General features: G+C 40.4%; 1 protein-coding gene across 5 annotated transcripts in view; it reads right to left on the bottom strand.

Moving 5' to 3' along the window:
- The window catches only part of trps1 (trichorhinophalangeal syndrome I), a 104,727-nt gene that overhangs the window by 39,696 nt on the left and 41,228 nt on the right, over nt 1-23,803 (bottom strand). For 4 of the 5 annotated variants that reach the window (XM_025007492.2, XM_025007498.2, XM_025007490.2 and 1 more), the window contains exons 3-9: nt 15,690-16,376; nt 14,538-14,653; nt 10,237-10,828; nt 9,927-10,141; nt 9,318-9,528; nt 8,914-9,154; nt 5,534-6,329 (exon numbers count right to left, since the gene is read on the bottom strand). In XM_025007492.2, coding sequence (XP_024863260.1) covers nt 5,534-6,329; nt 8,914-9,154; nt 9,318-9,528; nt 9,927-10,141; nt 10,237-10,828; nt 14,538-14,653; nt 15,690-16,376 — 2,858 coding nt within the window. The remainder of the gene's footprint in view (nt 1-5,533; nt 6,330-8,913; nt 9,155-9,317; nt 9,529-9,926; nt 10,142-10,236; nt 10,829-14,537; nt 14,654-15,689; nt 16,377-23,803) is intronic. The other variant, XM_017425098.2, reaches the window with a different exon arrangement.

Genomic DNA, 23,803 nt, shown 5'->3' with positions numbered 1-23,803 from the left:
CCTTTGAGCTCAGACGGATCACAGCTTTACAGCCGTATTGATGTTTGACTGCTGGTGGGCTGGTCGATGGGCACCAGCAGATAGTACTGAGCTTGTCGCCGCCATGCACATCTCTAAAGGACAGTAATAGTTTCTTGCCACAAGAATCAGAAGTGAGTTGCACATATGCACAAACAAAAACAAAAGTAAAACCCCTAAAATGCAACCTCTAATAAACATTTTTTTTCTCCTTGACAACATGGTTTCCCCTAGATTCCCAAGTCTTATGATTTAAAATTTAAAAATTAAATTCATCTTGTTGTACATTGTTGAATGGTGTGCACTGTGTGAAAATTGCAGGGCATTTTTGAATGTTTTTTTGTTTTTTGTTTTTTAGCAAGAAAATAATGTGCACGGCCTACGATGCCATTTTGCAAGCTGTGCACACAAAAACAGGCCATGACGGTCAGAAACAGGCCGTGCAGAACATGGCGTCACGGCTCACTGGCCAAACCGCTGATGGAGCGTATCTTTGAAAAGTAAAATTATCTGGGGCATGCAGCAGCTCAACTTCATGGTTCAACTTTTTACTGAGCAAAAATAAAACATTTTAGAAATATTACAGTTCTCTGTCATATCTTTGTATACAAAAAAACATTCATTGTGTCCAAGTTATAAAGCTGTAATGCTGATAAAAATAATCCTACATACTTTTTTCAGATTAAAATCTAGTAGCAATAAACAATACACAAAACTGTACAAACGTATTCCTTTCTTTCCCCCCAAGTTTTCTTCTAAGCATCCAAATTTCTTGCAATTTTTTAAAGTGGTCCTGAGCTATAGCCTCCCTAATTATATGAAGCTTTTTCAAAGTTTTTCATTGGGCAATGGCTTTCTTCAGTCCAGCCTATTAGCTAAAAAGTTGGCATGTCTCGTCATGGTTTGCAGAGTTTCTTTAAAAATGCTGAAAAAACTGGGAAAGTGGAGAACAAACCTAGAACTATTAGCGCCACAATAAAATGATCTGATGCACTCATCTGCTGTAGAAAGTCATGTCTCTAAGAAACAAGAAACAAATATAAATCTTTTTTTAATCAACCAAAGACCTGTGAGATCTATCATCTGTCAACTGACCCATCTGTATTTAAAGCTAATTTTTAAAAAAAACCATTATAAACATACCAGTACTGTAATATACTGTATAAACATACTGTTATCTGTGGTATTTTTATTTTTACAGTAGATTTAAAGATTTAAAAAATTTGTTGATAGTTTATAATTGCTAGTCTTAAAATATGAATTATTCTTTACCCAATAAACATAACACTGATTCGGTCTCCTGCTTCTTTTTAGGACATTTTTCTGTCCTCTCTCTTGCTTTTACCATAAAGTTAAAGATGAGAAGTTGGACAGTTAAGAAAAAAAGGTCAAGAAAAAGTACTTTGTTGTGGATGATTGTACAAGAAATTGATGTTAACTTAAGAAGCATAAATGTCTTTAAAACATTATTTCATTAAAATAATATTCTGGGAACACAGCTTTATATAATTAGAGTATAATATATGAGCATTCAGCACACAAACGGACAGTGTCTCTAACACACACACACACACACACACACACAGATTCAAACATAATCTCTAATTTCCTGTAGCGGATACAAAGCAATGCCAAATTATCAGTACAGCAAATAAGTTAAATTCAAGCTTTAATTTCCTCTCAGAACACACACACACACACACTCTTCCCCACACTCAGGCAGAATGCAAACGCACATGTTGCATGTAATTAAGCATGCGAGCAGTGTGAGAGCACACACCCTTATACAGCTACACATGTAGCCTGACACGCATGAATGTGTCCAGAGACAGAAGGAGCGAGGAATGTATAATTTATAGTAATGGAAACTCCATGAAAATATAGCTGCGTGTGTGCGTCCGTCCTTTAAACATAATTACCTCCGCTGGCCAGAAATGTAAACAAGACAAAACTTTAATGAAACTCTTCTCTGATCTGCTGAAAGCACACATTCCCATTTATCTCGTTTGGTCGTCTCTGCGTTTTCTCTTGACTCTCACGAAATTGAATGTCACGCGTGGGACTTTTAAAACCCCAAAGGTCTGCATTTCAGCCCTGCATTAGGACCACATGGGATGAACAAGATTACATTGTATTTATATGGCCGGAGCCAGAAATCCTTCCTCTCCCTGCTTGCGTCCATTTCCCTCACCTGGAAGTCTCTTCGAAGACGCGGGCGAGGCGCGGATTCATAAGGTGGACTAAATTCTGTTGGCAACTCACATGTGGTTTGTTGTACCTTTATGCATTCACACATGTTTGGCTCGGAGTCAAACCATTTTTCTGCTTTCCTTAACCTGAAAAAAAACACCATTACTCCAAAGTCTGTCTTATTCCATTTATAAACTAAAACATCAACCGAGCTTTTACTTTAATTTCATCTCTAAATCTCATATGCTTTCAATCCCTGACTTACAGAGTCAAACAGCCAGAAAATAACATTTCACACAGACAAAATATCTAAAATGTAATAAATCACTGTGAAAACAAAGCCAGTAGTGGAGTAATGTCTCAACAAGGCAACACTGTGCACCAATTACAGATCAGGGCTTTCAAAGGAAAGTATTTTCTCCCCTCTGCAAAGTAAAAATACCTCACATACCAGCATACTAACAACTGAGACTCTTCACGTGAATATGTGTGCTCGCGCGCACCCGAACGCTCTCATGTTTGTGAGGTGCATATTGATCCCGGTGTATTGGGTGAGTTGTCCTTTGAGGAAAGGAGGGAAATGAAAGAAAAAGAATGAAACGAGGAGGGGAGAGACAGATCGATGCAGCGGAGAAAAGAAGCAGAATGTGAGGATGAGGGAAGTGCAGAAACACACTTACACACACACAGGAAGATAAAGAAAGCCACACACACTCAGCCAGAGATTAAAAATGACTTTGGGTATTTATTCCTGCCTTTGCCTCTTTTTAATCTTTTACTACCTTATGTCATTTGCAAGTGTCAGAGTTTATATTTGGGACAGATCTACTTATGTCACACCAGTTTCTCCACTCAAGGACCTCTTTTTATGTGACTTTTTGCCAGAATATACACGTTACGTGACCATGTGTGCAATATCCTGTTTAAGTTGATGCTTTACTTTAATGCCAACCCCTTAACCTCCCCAGTGAAGAGTCAACTCCAGCCTGTCTGTGCATGTAGTATCCTATATTTGTGCTTGAGTGTGATAGCGCATCCAATGAAAGTCTCAAAATATATATACATATATGTACAAAAACTGAAAAATCTAACATCAAAATATGGCTTAAATGCATGTGAGCAGACTGCTACAGACCCAATGAAGAATCTACCGTTACAAACTTACGGTACACAGCCAAAAATGGTAAAAGAAATATGCAGAATTTAGAGGGAAATTTTCTTTAAAACACGTCTAACAAGGTAACATTTCTATTTTATGATGATATGAATAAGTCAGAAGTTGTAACAGCTGCACATCCTGCAGATATCATTTATTCATTCTGTCATTCATTTTCTCTACCTGCTTTATGCTGCTCAGGGTTGGAAGAGATTGAAACATGTCTCTGCTGTCAACTCGACAAATTCATTGGAGAAAAAAAAAAGCTTAAACTAAATTCTCTTAAACTGTGTCAGTGTTCATCTGTGCCTGATCATTAAACCATTAAACACATATATATTTTGAAAAATTTTGATCTTACCTTTATGCCAAAGACATTTTTTTGTGTTTTGCTGCAGATATCTTGAACTAAATTAGCATGCTAAGGAGCAAATACTGCCCCATAATTTTGTAGCATCCACTACGTAATTATTCTAAAGTGAGATTTGGTGCACTCCATTTCTTTTTTATGAGGAAACATGTTGCTCCTGTGTTTCAGTGCACAGCAAGTCAATGTTATCACCTGTATTGCTAATTGTAGTGAGCCTGAGATTAAAGATTTGGCCAATCCTGCTGGTTTACTAACTCGGACCTGGAACATGGTGAAGTTGAGTGTGACGTCATCCCCAGATCTTTTGAGGTAAATGGAAAACACCACTGATTTTCTTTCAAAGAGTCAATGATTAGAATTAACTTTTGAGCTTGTTAAAAAAAACAGGAAGTTCATGAATGAAACAGTGAATGTAACATTGAACAATGTAGAGTGTGCTCTGCAGACCATATTACAATCTGTGGTTTGCCACGTTCTAATCCTTCACAATCTATTATTATAATGTTTTCTGGTAACACACAAATGCCTACTGTATGTTATGATGAAAGTGGTATCTCAGAGATTATTAGCAGAAGCAATAGTGAAACGTTCTGATAGACATTTTTCAAAATGATGCACCTTTAAGTGAACTTGACTCAGACTTGTCTGGAAAACAGCACGTTTGTGTTTAAAGTGGGGAGAAAAAAAAAAAAAAAAGATTACTTCTAAATCTGTTGAACTTTCTGTTGAAATTATATAAACAGAAGTGTCAAGGTGTTATTAGGAGAAAGTTCGATGTTTTCTTTTCGTCTAACTTTTTTTTTGTAACCTTCGGGGACGAGTGAAACGAAATCAGACGTGTATATTTCTGCAACACACTAATCTCCCAAGTCATCCCTTTTCCAGCTGATGCATGCAGTCTCGTTCTTATTTCAGCGTCAGACTCTCACTCCCTCACAGAGACACGCAGCCCCACCCACAGTAATGAGTAAACCTTTCTCTGCCCCACCCAGCCCAGACTGCCAAGTTACTGCCAACACTTCACACACAGACCCGTTCGCAACAGGCCACACCACAGCGTGTACAAAGAAGGCATAGACAGCAAGTATTACACTTGTATGAGTATACACACATCAGTTCCACCCGTCGCCCACTCAATACTGCCACTGTCAGTGGCCCGACACCACGCAGGCACCAGCGCACAACAGTCTTTTCTGATCTAATGTGATCAGAGCAAATAAGCTCTGCGGCGCTGGCGAACCACGGGCTACTCCTGCCAGTCCATGACATCACTGCGGAGTGAAAAGCATTATGGTCCACAAAGCAGGAACTGAGTGACAGGTGGTAAAAATGAGAACTGTCAGTTTGCCTCCACGTTGCCACGCCAACGGGAAAGTTTCTCTGTGTTGTGAGCTAAATTTTAATCCTCAAAAAGAGATGAATGATGCTGATGGGAAAAGAAATTATGTCAGAGTCACGCACACTCACACACGGCAGAAACACTTGTACATGTTCTTTTTTTTTTGTATAAAGCCTATAAATATGATGAAAGAATACGATTTTTATTGTAGAAGTTCACCATGTGAAATTTAATCTTCACATCTGATTCTGAGGAATGATTACTTGAAGATGAAAGCGCATTAATGGAGGCATTTTGACAGCTAATGTTCCCAGCAGGTAGCATCTTGTACAGAAACGAGGCTTCACTGTGAGAGTCTTAGTTAAGAATGTGATGCTGAGAAAATGAGACATATGAAAACAAGAGGGAGACATCACAAAAAAAAGATCAATATGTAATAATGGAAAATAAAGATGCATACTTTACTCACCCTCAGCAGGGATTGGGACTCCTCTTTTGTGGCTCCTCCCTTCCCTTCCTGTGTTCCTCCACTCCCACTTCCTCCTCCACCTGCGAACTGTTGAGAGGGAATCTGGCTCTGCTTCTCCCCTCCTCCCGCTCCACCTGTGGCAGTTCCTCCTGCTCTCCCTCCTCCATACAGCTTGGCATCTCCCAAAAACAACTTGGTATCTCCCAAAAACGACTTGGTGTCTCCCAGGTAAACCATGCTAGGTGAAGCCACGCCTCTTTTCTGCTGCGAGGCCTCGTGATTGGCTGGAACAAAAGACAGTGAGAGTGGGGAAGGGAAGAGAGAAGGGCTGCCACCTCCTGCTCCTCGTTCCACGCCTCGATCGGGTCCCATTCGCTCCTTGGGCACCCAGAGTAAACCGTGGGCCTGCTCGCCTCCTCTCTCCCCTGGCCCTTTTGTCTCCCCGAGAACCCAGCCTTTCTCCCGCTCTCTTTCTTTCTCCTCGGCTCCCTCGCTTTTTACCACCCCGCCTGCCTCCTCCCTGCCTCCTTCTGCCAAGCGTCCCTCAGGTGGTGCGAGGGAGTAGAGGAGGCGAAAGTCCCCTTTGCTCTCTTCTTTAATGGCTAAGGTGGAGGGAGCTGAGCAGCCATTGGCTGACAGAGTTAGGGAAGGTGTCAGTGAGGTGGGCAAGGAGCCTAACGCAGGAGAGGACTCGTGACAGTGGGCAGAATTGAAATGATCGAGAAGGGCCGACGAATCGGGCGCCGTGAAGTCACAGCGTCGACAACGGCAACACGCGTGGACACGCCTGCAGAGAAAACAAAAAGAATGAATGTTTACTTTTATTTTCAACCAAAAAAAAAAAAAAAACAGACCCTGCCACACTTTAAGACGGTGTTTTAAACTAAGATCTTCTTATTTTCAGACTTGACAGAGTAACAGAGATTTTGGTCAAACTTTAAAAATACTGTTATGCGCAGTCTCATGTGGTATTGCAATATCTCACTGAGGTGAAGTCATTTTTGTGTAGGCTAAGATTGATTAGCTGTGCCAGCCATCTTGAATCAGGTTGACTCCAGCAGTTAATTAAATATAGGCATACAGCCAATAATTACTTTGAGAGTTTTATAAAAGTCGATCCAGTGGTTTCAGAGGGCTAACTGCAACAGATTTAAACAAAGATGCTGTGCAATGGATTGCACTAAAAGTATACGCTGAATACAATGCTCAGCTACTACCACAACAAGTTTCAGCACAGCAGTACTAAACAAAACTACATTGTTTCACTTTTTTAAGTCAGGAGCCAGTTCATATTTATTTTTTCATTAAAAAGGTAAAAAGCAACTCATTCCCGTAGTCTGACACTGAAAGTGATCACGGTATGAGGAAAATCCACGGCCGGAACTGCATCAATCAAAAGTGCATTAGACCTCCACTTGATTTCCTCGAACCACTCGGGTTTGAGTTACACGCAGCATTTGGCCAAAAAGTGACTCAGAGTTCCACTAAATCACGGCGAATTACTGAAAAATGGTAAAGAAGGTAAATGACCCTGAATGTTAAATACTGAATCAACCATCAACAAACCACCTTCATTTCCTGTTGGCCGGGCCCTGAATGAGCAGCTACACATCCGGACTGAGATGTCAGAGTTTATCCTGGCTCAGAAAAAAACTGTTTTGGCACGCCTTGTGTGGACCAACAAGCAAAATCAACAAACATCTTTAATAGAAACTTAAATCTGTTGTGTACACCAGACTTCGGTGGACCCACTATGGCCAACTCGTTGTTATTTAACCAAATGAGAAACACAAACCTGCCTAACCTGTATTAGTGTTTCATAAAATAATAAAACAGCAGACGTTGCTCTGTACCATGATATAAGTGACAGAAATTCACTTTTAAATAGGTTGACAAATGTTTTGACAGCACCGTAGTTTGAAAACACCTCCTGTTTGCTCGTCAAGGCCATTATTCTCCCACATGAGTCGTGTCTAAGTGAAATTTGATTTGCTCTCTTTTTCACTCAAATGTCATTGAATAGTAAGGCTGCTGCATTCATTTTTTTTCTCACCAATGGCTTTTTATCGTTGTGGCACTGCAGTGTGAGGATTATGCAACAGCAGGATACACAATAAAGCACCCAAAAGTGTCACAGAGAGCAGAAAAATAGTTTACCGATCTCCATGTAGACTAAATTAAAAAAAAACAGTCTGTGAAAAGCTCACGCAGATGGATATGTGCACAAATAATGACAATACACCCAGAAAATGCAGTACAGGAGTGAGGAATATATAAATATTCTTTCATTTTTGCTGTAAACAGAATCTGCAGTGGGGCAAAGAGGTCTAAAGATTTATAGACGTTTGTAAAAAGTACGCGAGTGAAAAAGTCAAACTCACACATCTAACAATTTGAGCGCTGTCATCTTTAACAAGTTTATTTGTGATAAAACTAACTCTGATACAAAACTGGATCTCCTTTTTTTTAATTAAAAGGAGCACTGTTGTTTGGTATAGTTCGGTACAAGAATCAGGAAGGCAGTTTCCAATCAGCATATCTTTGTCTTAGTCATGATGTGGAGTCGATATATTTCAAAAGTTCATTGTGATGTCACAGAGAGGTTAAAATATACAAAGATTGCTAATAACTCCTTTCAAAAAAGAGCCTCGTCAACTACTATATTATTTTTTTAGCCATTCAAAACCCAGAGTGGGGCCCCAACCCCAACTCTGGAAACCACTGAGCTAAATGACTAATAATGTCAAAATGACTAAGCTGAACGTCAATAACTCAACATAGCAACACCTCAAAAACACTTTGGAAACCATCGACAGTATATACACGTTTACTTGTGTTTGTTCACATAATAACATCGCATTGAAGTGCATTACAATTGTATAATGCAAATTTTCAGCTGTAACAAAAGCCCATGGTCCATATCTCAGTAAATATGATGTGAAAGTTGCGACAGATTGATGAGACTCTTTCAGCTGGTGAGTTTATTCTCCCCACTACACCATGGTTTTTTGTTCTGAAGCTCTATAATTAAATTCAAAATTTGGTTGTTTTTTTGGGAATCTGTTTAGCTTTGATTGGTTTCACTGGTACTATGAAACTTTCTGGCTTTATTTCACTTTTATTTGATCTGAGCTCCAAGATTTAGAGCTGAGATTTTGTCGAGGACATGACTGGACTGTAAAAAAAACACCTTTGATTCAGCTTTTCCACTCCTGACTGTCTTTCTAATTTCATCCCTCCTTTGTTCTTCTTTTCTTACCCTTCTTTACTTCAGCAAACGATTCATCCTTCTTTCATCTTCAGCTTTTCTATATTTATATTTAAAAAAATAAAACGTAATACAAAATAACTTCATCAGATCTCCTGCTCACCTGTAGTGTCTAAAAAGGTCTTCCTCCACTTCTGTGATAAAGTTACACTTCGTGCACGAGTACTGCCTCTCTCCCACCCCTCCTCTCCCTCCGTCCTTGTCTCCCCCACCTTCCTCCTCAGACTTGACCTGTGGGGGCGCCCCCTTTAGGTTGATCAGGGTGTGACAGCCTTCATAGTGTTGCAGCAACATGTCGATGTCAGTGGTGGCAAACGCACACTGGTCGCACAAATGGGTGACACCTAAAAAAAAAAAGCAGGAAAACTTTAGATCAAACCACTTTATGACCTTCGATTTAGACCAACAAGTTTTCAAACGCAGAACCTGTTGATTGTAGACGTGTTTAAAAAAAAAAATAACAGCAAATGTTATTTATTTTCAGCACAGCAAGCCGTGCTTTAATACCTTGTGTGACAACAGGATGTGCTGGGTTAGAGGGGTGAAAGGTTGAACCAGAAATCACACCGGGGTCACCTCTTGGGTTAGGAGGGGTCGCACTCGGGGAGGTGGAGGTGGCGGGTTTGGAACTGATGGCATCCTGCTGTTTAGTGAGCTGAGGAAACTTTGAACAGCATTTAGGACAGGTAGACCTCCGACAAGCGAAAGGGTGGGACACCTACCGAGACAAATTAGACGTGAGTTTAGTGAAACAGCTGCCTCAATGTTTGGATGCTGTAGTTAGCAGTGGAAATACGGTTCCTATATCATTAATTTGAAGCACATCAAAAACGTTGGAAGTCAGCAATCAAAATTAATGGGAATTATTAATAAAACCCTCAAATATTAATAATCCTTTTTGCATTTTTAGCAGCTGAGACGGCATTGTTTGGCAGCTGGCAGATAGGAGGCCAGGGAGTGTGTGTGGGTAGATTGGGAGAAGCAAGGGAATTTTAACAAGGCGAGAAACTGCAACAATTAACTCTCACTTGGTCATATATACATCGTATCTTTACGTCCCAACTAATTGCAGAGAAAACAACAACAACAAATAACGTATTAGTTTATTTATCTTACCTCCCCCAGGTGTTTCTGTGGCTGGCAGAGGCCCTGAGGACAGTACGCACAGTGCTGAATGCAGCAGCGGTGGATGGAGTGGTTGTGCTGGTAGTGCAGCAGCAACGGAGCCACGATGATCACGTCCGCACTGTGCGCCATCGAGTAACGGAAGTCACACAGCTGACAGTTATAACTGGTCACGACTGCTTCGGAGTCACTGCTGTTCGAGTCTCCTGGGAGCAGATGACAGGAAGGTTTTATGAAACAACGAGCAAAGTGACTTCAAGCTTGCTACCACATGTTGCCGTACTTTCCCCCTTTTCTTTACCTTGGCTGGTGGTGAACGGGCTTGACATTTGATCTTTACGTCCTTTGGATGCCATGTGATCGCCTCCGTCTCTTCTTCCCCCTTTGTCCCTCTCTCTGTCCATTCCGGCAAGAGTCAAGTTGTTGGGGCTCGCAGCGCCCCCTGCGCTCACCCTGTGTCTTTGTTCATAGTGCTCTAAAAGCTTCGCCGAACCCCCTGACCACTCACAACTCCAGCTACAGAATTTACACCAATAACACGCCCCCGCGGCTCCTCGACCGGCCTCCCCCGCCCAGCCCGAAGAGTCCGAACATCCCCTGACTGGGATAAAGTACCCGACCAAAGAGTCGTCCTCGGCTCGTATCGCCACTCCCTCGGCCCCGTCTGAGATTTGACTCCTCCCCTTTAACTGGTTGTCATTGGCAACCATCAGCGGGGTGGTTGGTGGACTTTTGACTTTGTTGGGATGTGAGGACAAGAAATGCTGTTCAAGTTCCAAGGAATTACTGCCCATGTATGTAAAGTTACAGAACTTGCAGCGGAAGTACTTAGTGTTCCCTTGGCAATCAGAGGTTTTTCGGCCGATTCCTATTAGCGTGCCACCCAACGTCACCTGGTGAGGGACAGAAAGGCAGTTCACATCAGTTTTTTAAAATAATTCACATACATTTCCAAAAATGAGTTAGGAAGCAGCCTTATCTGGTGGTTTATGCCAGAAAAACATTAAAAATTATTAATATGCTGAACCCCAGACCAGCTGTCTATTGGTCTCCATTTCTTTTGTTGAAATAACAAAAAAAAATTTTTAATTTCTGCATGGAGACAACAATGACATTTGTGAGTTTTCCTTCAAATTTCTGCTCATAACAAACATTTTTGGAGAGAAACTGATTGAGATTGAGGCATTTTAAAGTAGAATGTTGTTGTTTTTTTAAGTTAATCAACACAAAATTGTGAAAAAACGATTTTAGAAAACATTTACATAAAAGAGAGAGACTGTGGGACAAAACTGAAATCACGTGTGATCTCACAGCCCACTTCACCCTGCAGCCAGTTAGTAAAGACCCAAACTCAATTTGTTTCTCTGAGCAGAACTGACAAAGACAAAAAAAAGAGAACATGATAAAAACGACAAAGGGCAAACAGGACAAGTCGAGGAAAACGTGCAGAAGTGGGGAGAAGAAAGACACGAGAGATGGATGAAAAGCAAATTGAGCAGTTAGAGAAAAACAGATAAAGTAACGTCAGAAAAGTGAGCAAAATAAAAGTCAAAACTGAAAAAGTGAGGAGGAGACGAAGACGAGCGTAATCGGAGAGGAGAATAAAAAGCCTTAAATATGTCTGACAGCTGTTTCATTAGACTCCCTAACAGTCGATTAGAACTCCAGCTTCCCTGTCTGCGTCTTTCAGTACCTTCTTTTGTTTCCTCCTCCTTCTCTATCTGTCTCTTACTCATTTCTTTTTTTTTCCCCGTCACTCTTCAGGCTGATTTTTTTGAAGGATCTCATTGGTTGACAGGGATTTGTGTCTTAGCAAATTACAACATGGAATTTTCCAAACGTGGGCAGGAGAAAGAAAAATTGAGTGAGAGATGGCGAGAATAGAGATCCCTTTCATTTCATTTTGTTTTTTTTTCAAAAATATACACTTTCACTTTTTTTTTTTCATAATGACAATTTAAGCTCACTGGATTTTCCTGTTTCAAACTCTCTGTCTGTGTGTCTGCATATATGCTTTTAACTACTGTGTACATGCGCAGTTTGTTTTTTTTTTTTAAAGCAGCCGGCTGCTTTAAACCAAAAGTAACTCCAGGACTACTCCCCGTGTCTATTAAATCATCCTATTTCAACTTCTCATACAGAACCTGAAGATTTGTGTTCACAAAGACTCAAAGCTCCTACGCTCACTCAACCCAGATGTTTTCAAACCTGGAGTTGTCCGAATGCACAAAAAAGCAATTGAGGACATTATTAAAGTTGAATAAAGAAGCTATTTAATGTACTTTAAGAACTGAAAATATACCTGAGAAATAAATCCACAGGTGGTTAGCTAACAGTCTTGAGCTAAAAACAAAGTGCCGACTTAAAAAAAAAAAAAACTTTGAGTTTGTATTTAGCTCTTGACAAGCACTTTGAACCGCCTTGTTGCTGAAAAGTGTGATATAAATAAATTTGACTTGACAACCTTTGATTTATAGGTCAACCAAGATGTTTTTTAATAGAGCATTGCTAAAATCAAAACAGATGGTTTTTTTGTCTCATAATTATAACCATTCATTATTCAAACACAATACAATCTTCTATATTTTGAAAAAGGGGAACAAAATTTGGTCAAACACTGACATCAGGGTGTGATAGTCTAAAGTAGGAAGAGCATCAAGATTAAAACCTTTTAAGCACCTGTCCAAATTGTTCATAAATTACATTTTTTAACATTTCTCCTGGTAGATACAATACTGCTCCTTCAAAGTTCAGCCTCCTATTCTGGTGAACATCCTTTGGGGCCTGCCGGTGTTGTGTCAAACCGAGAACAGGAAGCACTGATTGGCTCAAAGACGTGATTACAACACTGTGCTGCCAGCAGATGTGCCTGCATGTTAACTGCTACAGTACAATGCTGATGTTTTCTTTTTTAATGCCAATACTTTGTCTAATTAATCAACCGAGATCAATCTGTCTAACTCAGATTCTACAAAAATATGTGGACTAACACAGAACAAATATCTTAATAATAGGGCAAAGAACTCTAGCTAGAGTGTAACATAAACCAAAGTATTAACTGTGAAATATATTTTTTTTAATTCATCTTAGAAGCAAGCAATAGGAATGTGTAAAAACTTATTTTCACATTCTAAATCTAAGAACTGGAAGTTCATATACATCATCTGCTAAAGCTGATTCAGACTGTTGAAGGTATCCATCAGAAGTCGACAGAAGTAACAGCGTCTAAAAAAAAAAAACTTCTCTTTTTACGGCAAATGTTTTAGAAGTTTTTGTTTGATGCTATTATTAGTCGAAACAGCAAATCAATGTTGAGTGGAAGTAATGTGTTTTTTTTTCCTGACCAAGTCTACAGCTGTTGATTTCACTGATTAGGACCCCTTGATTTTAAACACAGCTGAATACAACAAAAAATCAACATGTTTAACCTACCAGTGATTGACACCCAGACTGCAACTTTAAACTGCGTGCAACTTTTTTAAGCACGCCAATGTTGCTGTATTTAAAAGTTGTGGATAAATTTGTAACATTTCCGTCATTGTGCAACGTTTTCTGAGAAATTAGCAAAGCATGCGTTTAAATATTTAAAAAAAAAAAAAACACCCTCCAAATAACGCATGCGTCTGCGTGAGGGGTTTGGGAAGCATGCCGCGTGCTCATACATGTGCTTCGTATGTGAAGCCTGTCTGCCAGGTGCCCTGCTTGTCTGCTTCTCTGTTTCAATCCATCTGTCAGTCTATTAAATTTTATAACTCGCAGAACAATGCTCACTGTTCAAATAGCGCACTCTCGATGTAACAAATCAGCTGCAGCTTGCTCTCGCTCGTAAATTACGGTCTTCAGGTACGAGCTGAACGTCCCAAATTTACAGTGAAATTGAGCTGTTAACTAAATCAATCCAAGCCTGAATGTCAGTTTTGATAATAACCAGATGCAAACATACTTTAAAACAAATACTTTGACTCCATATGACTTATATAGTTAAAAAAAAAGAAGAAAAATGGTTGTGTATAAAACCTGTGTTATAACCTTGGACTTACAATCTGGGTAAAACGTGAATCTTATACTTACAAGTTCTTAAATACGAAAAATTCCCCCAGAGGAGCTAAGATTTTTCTTCTGACTATACATTACATGTATTTGAGGGGATTTCTTGTGTATGCATGTTTGCCTTTCCTTTACTCATTTATTGCTTGTTTGCCTGCTTGCGTAATTTCACCATTAACTTCAATTAGCACTTTTTTTTTAAAAGATAAGGTCTGAATGACCTTCACCAATTCTGAATATATGTTCCTCTCAGACATACTAAATAAAGGGACAGCAAATGTGGGCTATTTTTATGGGATTGATGATCTTTATGAGTGTTAAACTGAACTTTACTTTGCTTTATTTGGATCATCAGAGCAGGCCTTTTGTAGATCTAAGGAGGTACCAAAACTGCTACGACTCAGCAGTTGTTTGTCCTACTTTTCAAAACTTGCTACTAATATGACTATGGCATTTCTTTTTTAAGCAGCTTACAGCTTACTCTATTGTAGCTTCCTATAAGTACATATAGATGGGTGAATAACATGAGCACAAACACAGGTTTAAAGACCTTACCTGTACGTCGTATGTGCCGTTCATCATAATTGTCCTTTGCTGCTGATTCTGTGTATCGGCTCTCGTCTTCCCCAGGTCTTTGGTTTGACTCCTCTGCCCCTGTCCCGTCTGTATGTCTGGCATCAGAAACGCAGAAAGGGGTTAGACTGGCGGAAACGCATCAAGAAGGGTCAAAATGCTTGAAGCAAAACAAGTTGAGCACAAGCGACATCTGGTTGGAAGGAAAACTCTCAGATCAGCAATCCATAAATCACTGTTTCAAGTAACGCAAAGCAAACTGGCATACTGCCTGTATGATCAGGGTAAATATGTAATAGCGAATTGCCTCATGAGTTTTCTTGCAAGTGAAATGAGAAGAAACACAGTGTAAAAGCCTTTTGTGGGCTATAAAAACTATAAATATGTGAGCAGTTTAGTTTTTCTTATTAAAAAAGATCCATGTTACAATGAAAACAGACAGAGTTAGAATGTTTGACAGTTATTTCCTGTTCTTCTTCAGGTCTCTACTCGGGATGGGCATTTTAATCAAAATCACTCTTCAAATTTGACAGTTCAGCTCACCTGTGACTATAGTTTCCACTTTATATCTCTTTCAAAATAAAACTACAAAGGCAAACAGATGCTGGAAGGCTCTCAGTTGTTTTTCTTTCCTTTAGTTATGTAGTCATTTTATAGAGGAGGGTGGACGGTAAGTGTTAAGTAAAGAAAAAAAACAGCACACTGACTGGAAAAGCACCTTCAAAAAAACTATTTGGCGTGTCGCTACCTGGTGCCGATGTAAAAGAACACTGTGACGGTCGCATTATTTCTTTTAAATTCACACATTTTAACTAACCTTCGAAAATTCAAAAATCCCAACCCATCCCTGGTCTCCAGTCTTCACAACTTTACCAGCATGTGGCTCAAAGTTTGATCAGCCTCTCTGACTTCATGAACCTGTTATCACTGTCGCCTCACAGTAGGAAGGCTCTGGGTTTAAATTAAACCTGCTGATGGGACTGTTTGTGTGTTGTTTGTTTCCCAATAAGTTCAAAGAGAGATTATGAAACGCTCTCCTTTAGGCTCTAAAAAATAAAAGCTCATAAAACTATCATTGGTTTATAATGGTTAAAGGACCGAAAAAGGCCAAAGGCACACGTTACAAGGAGTTACCTGAGTTTGTGTGTTGGGGGGCCATGTTATGGAGGGCCAGGATCTGTGTGTCAAGCGCCGCATCCTGCCGTGTGCGGTTATGCAGACCCAGGTGATACTTCCTAAAGTGCTTCACCAGGTCAGCAGGGTCGTTGCCGTAGTAACCGTAACCACACACATTGCACTTGAAGTCCTGGAGCTTCGGAGAGGGGCTGGATGATAGCGGAGGGGTGTCGTTTGCCGACCCCTCCCTTCCTTCCTGTCGGGGAAGAAGGTGGGGGGTCAAGGCGAGAGGAGGGGTGAGGCGATCTGCCTCCCCTCGGTCTCTGTGGCTCCTCTCTCCCTCCTCTCCGTCATCAGGCTCCGACGGGCTCCCAAGCCTCTCGGCCGACGTCGCGCCTACTTGTTTCGCCCTCGCCCCTCCTGTCCTCCCCACTCGCTCCTCAGCACTGTAGCAATCAGAGGACGGGGAGGCGAACGAGGAGATGCACTCGCTCTCTGCCTCCTCCTCCTCCTTCTCCTCATCTCCTCGGAGCCGTTCAGAGGATTCCGGTTCAGAGGGTCGGTTTATTCGATCGGCCTCGGCTCCCACTCTCTCCTCCTCCTCTCCTTCCTCTTCTTCTTCTCCTGTTGGCTTCTTTTCCTCTTCTTCCTCCTCCTCTTCACCTCCAACACTCCGGATAGGGGGATTCTTCTTCCTCACCATCTCTAAAAGCAAAACAAGACACACTATTAGGGGTTCAGTTGATCTATAGAGTTAAACAAGGAAAGTGGATGATTAAAGGAGCAAAAAGCTCCCAAGTCAAGACACTAAAAAGATAAACATTTTGTTTTATGTACAATGTTCATACAGATCATTTTAATTTATGAACTTCTATGAAAGCTAAAATCTGTGATGATCCTCAACCGCAAACCCCTTCAAAGAGGGAAAAAAAAGACAACAAATGAGAAACATGTCAGCTGTGAGAGATTTTCCAGGAGTGTGTGTGTGTGTGTGTGTGTGAAGAAGAATCTCATACACATACATGTTGTGAGATTTTTTTGTTTAATCGTTATGGAAACCATCCGTGAGAATCTCCAGCACACGACCACATCAAAACGAAAAAACCATATCAGAGAACTGAGACGGCGAGGGCTTGGAGGGTGAGGCGCTCAGAGAGAGAGAGAGAGAGACATGGGAGGGAGACAGAAGCAGGGAGGCCAACACACAACCACATCAAGCCAAACACCCCGTATCAGAAAGATGGATGAGCGAGGCTGTAGACGGCAATTCATCCCCTTCAGCGCTCCGAATTTCTCTTCCCCGCATGTCTTTCCGGTTGCTTTTCGTTCATTTTCGGGGCTCGCAAACTCTTCCTTTCCCATCTCTCTTGCTCTTCCTGCATCACCTCGAGTCCTTTTTTGTTTCCGCCCTTTGTTTTTCTCTCATTCTGTCTGCTTTTCTTTCTCATTTTATACCCCATTTCACTTTCATTAGGTGCTTATTCTCTTCGTATCGCTTCACCTTTTTTTTTTATTCCCGTCTTTTCTTCGCCTGTTTAGTTATAGAAGGGGGGGGGGGTTGCTATCAAACACATACCAGAGCTGTTTCTTTGCTCATGTTTGCCCATCACTTTATTCTCAATTCCCCCTTGAGATGCAAGATTAATTGCTACAATAGTTTGAGCAATTTCACCAATAATACTTTTCTGTTTGTTCTTGCCCTCCCTGGCTGGCTCTCCCCTCTCCGCCCCTTTCCTTATAATCATTTTAAAATGCCATCAAACAGCCTCCCATGTGTTTTATGTTAAATCATAATCTTCCTTTTGTTCAAGAAGAGAACAATTGTGGTCGCGCTGCTCACAACAGTCGTGACAGAGATCCTGCGTGCGCGTTTTTTGCGAGCGCTTGCGTGTTTATTTGTGGTCGTTCACGTCGCCTGCAAACAAAGTGAACTCATTGACCCCTTCGCTGCATTTGTATCCGCGTGTTTGGTCGTAAACGCTCTCCAACAGACGCCCGATAGACGCCAAAACCGATCGCTTTTAGATCAATGCAATGTGAGAGGGGGGAGAATGGCAAATGCGTGTCTTTGAGTGAGTAATGCATATTTGATGATCCATCTGGAGGAGAGATGGCGTGTGTGCGGCGATACGAGAGACAAATGCTTACTGTTATTTACTGATAGCAACCTGGAAGAGACAATCATACGAACACGTCTTCCAAAAAGAAGCTCGGGGAATGGAGTGGAAAGAGAGTTTTCCGATCACGAACGGATTAAAAAGGACAACCAACCAAAAAAAGTTCCTTTGTAGTATTTTACAGTTTTCTCTCCCGCTTTCTTCCCTTCCATACAACTATTAAAATAAAGCAATTTATGTCTGCAAGGGCCCACGCCTAGACCAGCCCTGGCATTCACTTTGTGTGCATGTGTGCGTGTGTGTGTGTGTGTGTGGGTGACACAGGGAGTGAGTGCAGGCAGCAGAGGAAAATCTCATCTGATGTTCACCACACCCAGTCAGAAATCATCATTCACTTACACACACACACACACACACACACACACACACACACACACAGTGGAAAACTACAGATCGCTGCGGTGAAGCAGCGAGGCTAAAATCCCGACCTTAGAGGCTCTGACTGACCGAGCTGTGTTTCCATCTGCCTCGTGTGCGAGCGCAGCCACGTCTCCGAAAGTTCGTAAGAGCAATAATGACGGCAATAATTACATTTATGAATGATTTCAGTGGAGCGTGAAATCAATACAACAGGAAACTGGTAATAATATTAGTGCTATACAATATTTATTTACAGCAGCTGCACTTTTTTTAAATGTTTTCTTTTTTTTATATACTTAGGGTGCGGCTGTATGGGAGCAAAAAGAAGTGGCACGGTGCCTTTTTGGGGTGCCTGCATCTGCGTTTCTCGATGTCAAAGTCCGGCTTTTCTCCGCTTCAGGCTGTGTACACAAGCTGGAACCATTACTATCAACTACAATTACAAAATGCGGCATAACAACTTCTGCTACTAGCTACAATTAGACCCTTTACACCACAATAGCCTCAATACCACACTGAAGACAAATGTGACAGTTAATCATTTCCATCAGAGGCAATTAGATCCAACACTTGGGGAGGCTTTTATCTGAAATTGCCGATAATCGTCTCAGGACAGCTGCACAAAGATCCAGCAACAGGAGAATGGTAGAGATCAGTGCAGAACTGCAAACAGTGTCAATAAGAGAACCTTAGTGAAGAAACTCATTTTACTATGATGTTTTTTTCCCCCTTTTTTTGTACATGTGACGTAGTGTGGAACAACACAGTATCACAATCAAACTTCAAACTTCAAAATTTAAGAGTTTTATTATGTTGGGCTTCTTTCACACCATTTATTTACTTACACAGAACGGCTGCTAAAATAGATTCAACTTACTGTGTTTTACAATGCGATTTCACTCTTAAAAGTAAAGTAAATTAATCAAAGACCATAAAATATCCAAAAAACATTTAAAATATTACTTTTTAGCACTCCATATTACTCGTTTTACAGTACAAATAGTCACAAAAGTAATAAATAATGATTGTAAATTTAAAAAAATTGAAAAAAACTTACATTTTACTAATTAATTGTCAGTTTTAAGGAAGCTGCCAACTGCCAGCTTCCAGTTTGGGTTTAGGAGGCACAGATTCTATTTTAAACGTCGGATGTTGTTCATGTTTCTTCATTCGCTCGACAATCTCCTGAACTGTGAGGTTTGTGTGAGATAGAATCTGATCATCTGTATCAGTTTGTCTGGGTGCGCCACGTCCCATGTGACAATAGACCCTGGCTGAAAAGGTGGTAATAAAAACAAGTTTTTGCAAGTCAAATTGGAGCAGAGGGGGAACAAAAAATACTGCTCGAGGGAGATTTGCTGTTATCCAGATTTACTGAGTTTATCACACAGGGACCACAAGGACGCAAAAAGTGAGTTCAATTCCTGGTGAGAAATCGCACAAAACTTTTCTTCTTTTCTTTTAAAGCAGACAGTTGACAAATCAGCACAGTATTGCCACATATAAACAGCAGACCTGAGCTGAAGGCTGCAGTGGATCTGACCCAGAAACAGAACAAATATAAGCGTCCCAACAACTTGCACACGCAAACAAAAAGGAGCTGGGACCCTTCGGCTGAAAGCTTCGCTTCTTAAAAGAAATGTTCATTTCGAGCTCAGTCATCTGACCCTCCCTTGTTAGGCAGAGACATCCTATAATGTGGTGAACAGCGTTCCTCGCCTCTCTCAGTGAATATGTATGTCACCACAACATCTAGTTAAATGTCTCTCTCCTATAGTTTGGGCTTTTTTCTTTGCCGGTTCTTTTCGGTCAGGCTTTGGTGCTGCATGTTTCTGACTCAGGTTTTATTGTTTGCTTGTCTTGTCTTTTCTGTCCCCTCAACCCAGCCTGATGAAGCAAACAGCTGCTTTACCTGTTTACTCTCATTTAAAGTCACCAAGAGCTTTTACTAAAATGAAAATAAAATAAAATGTGGGGGGTTTTTTTGAGCAGAAAATGCTATGTGAAGAAAACTGAACCTTACGAAGCACCATTTTCCAGTGAGCTAATTAAATGACTTCTCCCAACATAACACGGCCATTTGTTATCCATTTAAAAAGGCCTATTCAGCGTGTGTAGCTTTAACTCTGTTATCAGACACATTTAACTCCAACTCAACCGCACAACACGTGCAGGATCATGAAGCGAAACCAGCTCAGCATTAAAATTCACGTAGCCTCTTCAAAATCAAAGCAGGGTTTTCTCATTCAGACAATGTTAGATGTCACTAATGAAGAAAAGCAGATTACCTGCACATCTCTACCACTTCACCCAATGACTCCAAGCTAATTCTCCTAAATGCATATTATTGAGTCGCAATAATGGATGGGTCTGATACAGACTCTCAGCACATCCACACGCTCCCTCTGCCTCCTGATATTGCTGCTCTTCCCCTCCCCGTGGGACCGCAGTAGTTAGTCTCTCCTTCTTTCATAAACTAAGGATTAATGAGCAACATATGAAGAAATAATGCTCCAGGCATGGTCTAGCTTTTTCCTAATGTTTCCTAATTTGTGTCATTCCTTGTGTTCATGGTTTTCCTCCGTCTTTGTCCCAATTCTCATCGTTTTCTTCTTGTGGCGTCACATCTTTTTGCTTTTCTCTGCATCTACTGTATCTTCTGACAGATGTTTTTTGTGGGGGTAGGGGGAAGGGACCAGTCAGAATGCAACAAAGAGAGGAAGGATTTTGATTAAAATAGAGTCAAATCATTATCTTTGAGTACGGTGTAAAAGAAAAACAGACAAACGTAAGAGAAGAGTTTTCAGACTGAAATAACAAATACATTTTCTTCTCTTAAATGGCTGTTTGATTTTGGTAATGGGTTGAAATAAATAAGTGCAAAGGAAAAGAGTGCACAAGAAGGGCAAACAAAAAAAGCTCCAAACAATAACAAGCATCGCTCTAAAACGTCACTATCTTCTACTTTAAAAGCTCTTCTAATGTCTGAGAAGTTTATTCGAACTGGAAGGGGGCATTTCATACACTACACCTCACTTCAAAGTTATTGTTAAACCATAAAAAACTACATATATCCTATTCATTTCCATCACACTTTGGGCCTAATTTGTTCAAGACTGGAGATGGAACAGGCATCGGGTCAGGCTTCGAGCTGCTTATTCCTCAAACAACCTGCAAAATAATGGCTGCGGCTTTCAAATTCTACAGTCCAGAGTGAAGCTGGAGGCCGTCTGAAGTCACACAATTAAATTTTCACACATGTGGTCCTGAGATTTGAATGTACAAAGAAAGGCTCTGACAATGAGTGACTGTGTGTGGACATGTGAAGAAGAGAGGTAATAGAGATTTGGCCTGGAAGGGTCTAACTATGCATCAAGTGTTGAGGTTTTTCGAATTTCCTTCAGCAAAAGAGAACATACCAGATAACAAGATGGATACAATTGTTTTTGATAAATATCAAGCTATTGTAGAATTACCTTAGAAAAGAAGACAAACTTTGAATGCCTAGTCCTATTTAAATCTTTCCTTTCAAAGCATTTTTTTTCCCTCCCAGGTAAGTCAAGTTGTCATTTGCTGTGTTAACTTTTTGTTTAGTGTGGTGGAGTAATCTAAAATGAAAAAGATGTTACAGCACAAAGATGTGCTAAGGGCTGTATTTTTGACAAATTAGAAACCACTGTTAGAGCTCCACCCTTTTGTCCAAAAATGATAACTTGTGTTTTTCAACCTAAAAGAAACACAGACCATCTTTAGGGATTAGCAATGATCTTTAAGTATCCAGTTGTTAACGCAAACAAATTTGAATAATTGCGTCTTATTTTTTTTCTATTCGCACACAGAAATAACTTGTTAATAACTTATTTTTTTTCTATTCGCACACAGAAATAACTTGTTAATAACACTACCACAAGGGGGCAGTAATGTGCCAAGTTGTTTCTCAAACATCACAGTGCTATCCGAGGCAGATTTAATACAATGTTCAACTAAAAAAAAAAAAAGGAAACTAAATGAGTCAGTCTCGATGGAAGAAGCAAAGTGAAAACTACGGCCACAGGTGAGTTCCACCCTTACTGCCTCAACAAACCCACCCAACCAGCAGAATTAGCACATGCTAAGTGTGTATCCCCTTAAACTACATTCTATCGAAAAGTGTTTTCAACAATAGGGCTACGGTGGTGAGTAAACTAACTTCACAACAATTTACATCCAAACCACATGGATACGCAAAGTTTTTAAAACAAATATGAAAAAGGCAATAATCCATAAAACACACGTTGCTAACCTTAGCCCTTGTTAAGACAGAAGTGAAAAATATTGTTCATATCAAAACTGCTTTCTCAGATAGGGAACTTGTGTCTTCAGAATCACATTATAATAGCTTAGTTCTGCTCAGCACATTCAGCAACAACATAACAGTGTGTTGCTGTGCTGACACTTTAAGTTTTTAATTTGTACTGTATGAGCGAAAAGCCAAATACCCACACTGTTAGAAGTGTGCACCTCCAATTCCTTCCTGTCTTTTTCTATGTACATGCACACATGAGGAAAGGACTGTTTTACTAATAATCTAACAATTACTAGCAAATTCAAATGGTACTTTGACTTGAAATGCTCGTAGTTATTATAAAGACCAAATCCAAAATCTAAGGTTGCAGCTATTCCTTTTTGCTTTTGGCAAAATTTTGATGTTAAATTCATATCCAACTGAACAAAACAAACAAATCACATTGCAGATGCAAGAAACATGAACTTTTTTTTTTTTTACAGAAAAATACAACATTAAAAAGCTACGCAGTTTGTATGCTTCTACTCATAATGGATTCCTGCTGGAAACCCAACTGTACATGGCAACCCTCAGCAGTCCGTCATTTACAGAAATTGTTTCTTCAAATTATTTCTTCCAGGAAGGTAGGGGGGAAAAAAAGCAGTCGATGTAATAGAACTTGTAGTTTTAAGTTGTCTGTCAGTAAAAGAAAGCAGCTGAAAAAATATTAACAAAAAGCGTGCATGTGACCCATTAAGACAAAACAGATTAGACTGTGAAGCTGAGCCTATTTGGAGCGGAGGGGTAATCACAGAAAACCACTACAACTGCACCATGTTATGTTGTGCTTCGCCTGAGACCTGGAAGTCTGGCCTTTCTGAGAAAACTGGGCAGGAGTGCAGCTTAGGAGGGACTGGGTACAGCTTGGAAATGATTTCACGGCGGCAGAATTCTAAATTAAATGAGGGAGAAGGTTTTGGTGAGAAACAGAAGGAGGAAAAAGTCCACCTGCCATTTTAAGACGAGAAGCTTTCTGTTGACTAGTAGGCCCCTAATCAGTGCCAGAATTCTAACACACACACACACACACATCATATGCTCTTAACCACGGGCCCAATTCTTTTCTGCCATGCATCAAGCAAATCCCACACATACACACACACTGACTCACGTGCAGGCACACTTTCCAAGAGTGTAGGACTCATTTGTAATGGGCTAACAGCATGCAAAATATGTCATCTTAAATGTCAAACTTAATCAGACGTTCATATTTCAATAGCGTTCTCTCATTATGAGCCTCCCTCCCTCTTTCTCCTCGCTCTCTTAATGGC

Source organism: Kryptolebias marmoratus, linkage group LG5, assembly GCF_001649575.2.
Source record: "Kryptolebias marmoratus isolate JLee-2015 linkage group LG5, ASM164957v2, whole genome shotgun sequence".
Classification (NCBI taxonomy): domain Eukaryota; kingdom Metazoa; phylum Chordata; class Actinopteri; order Cyprinodontiformes; family Rivulidae; genus Kryptolebias; species Kryptolebias marmoratus.
Note: the sequence above shows the minus strand (reverse complement) of the source record. Positions and strands in the feature narration are given on the sequence as shown.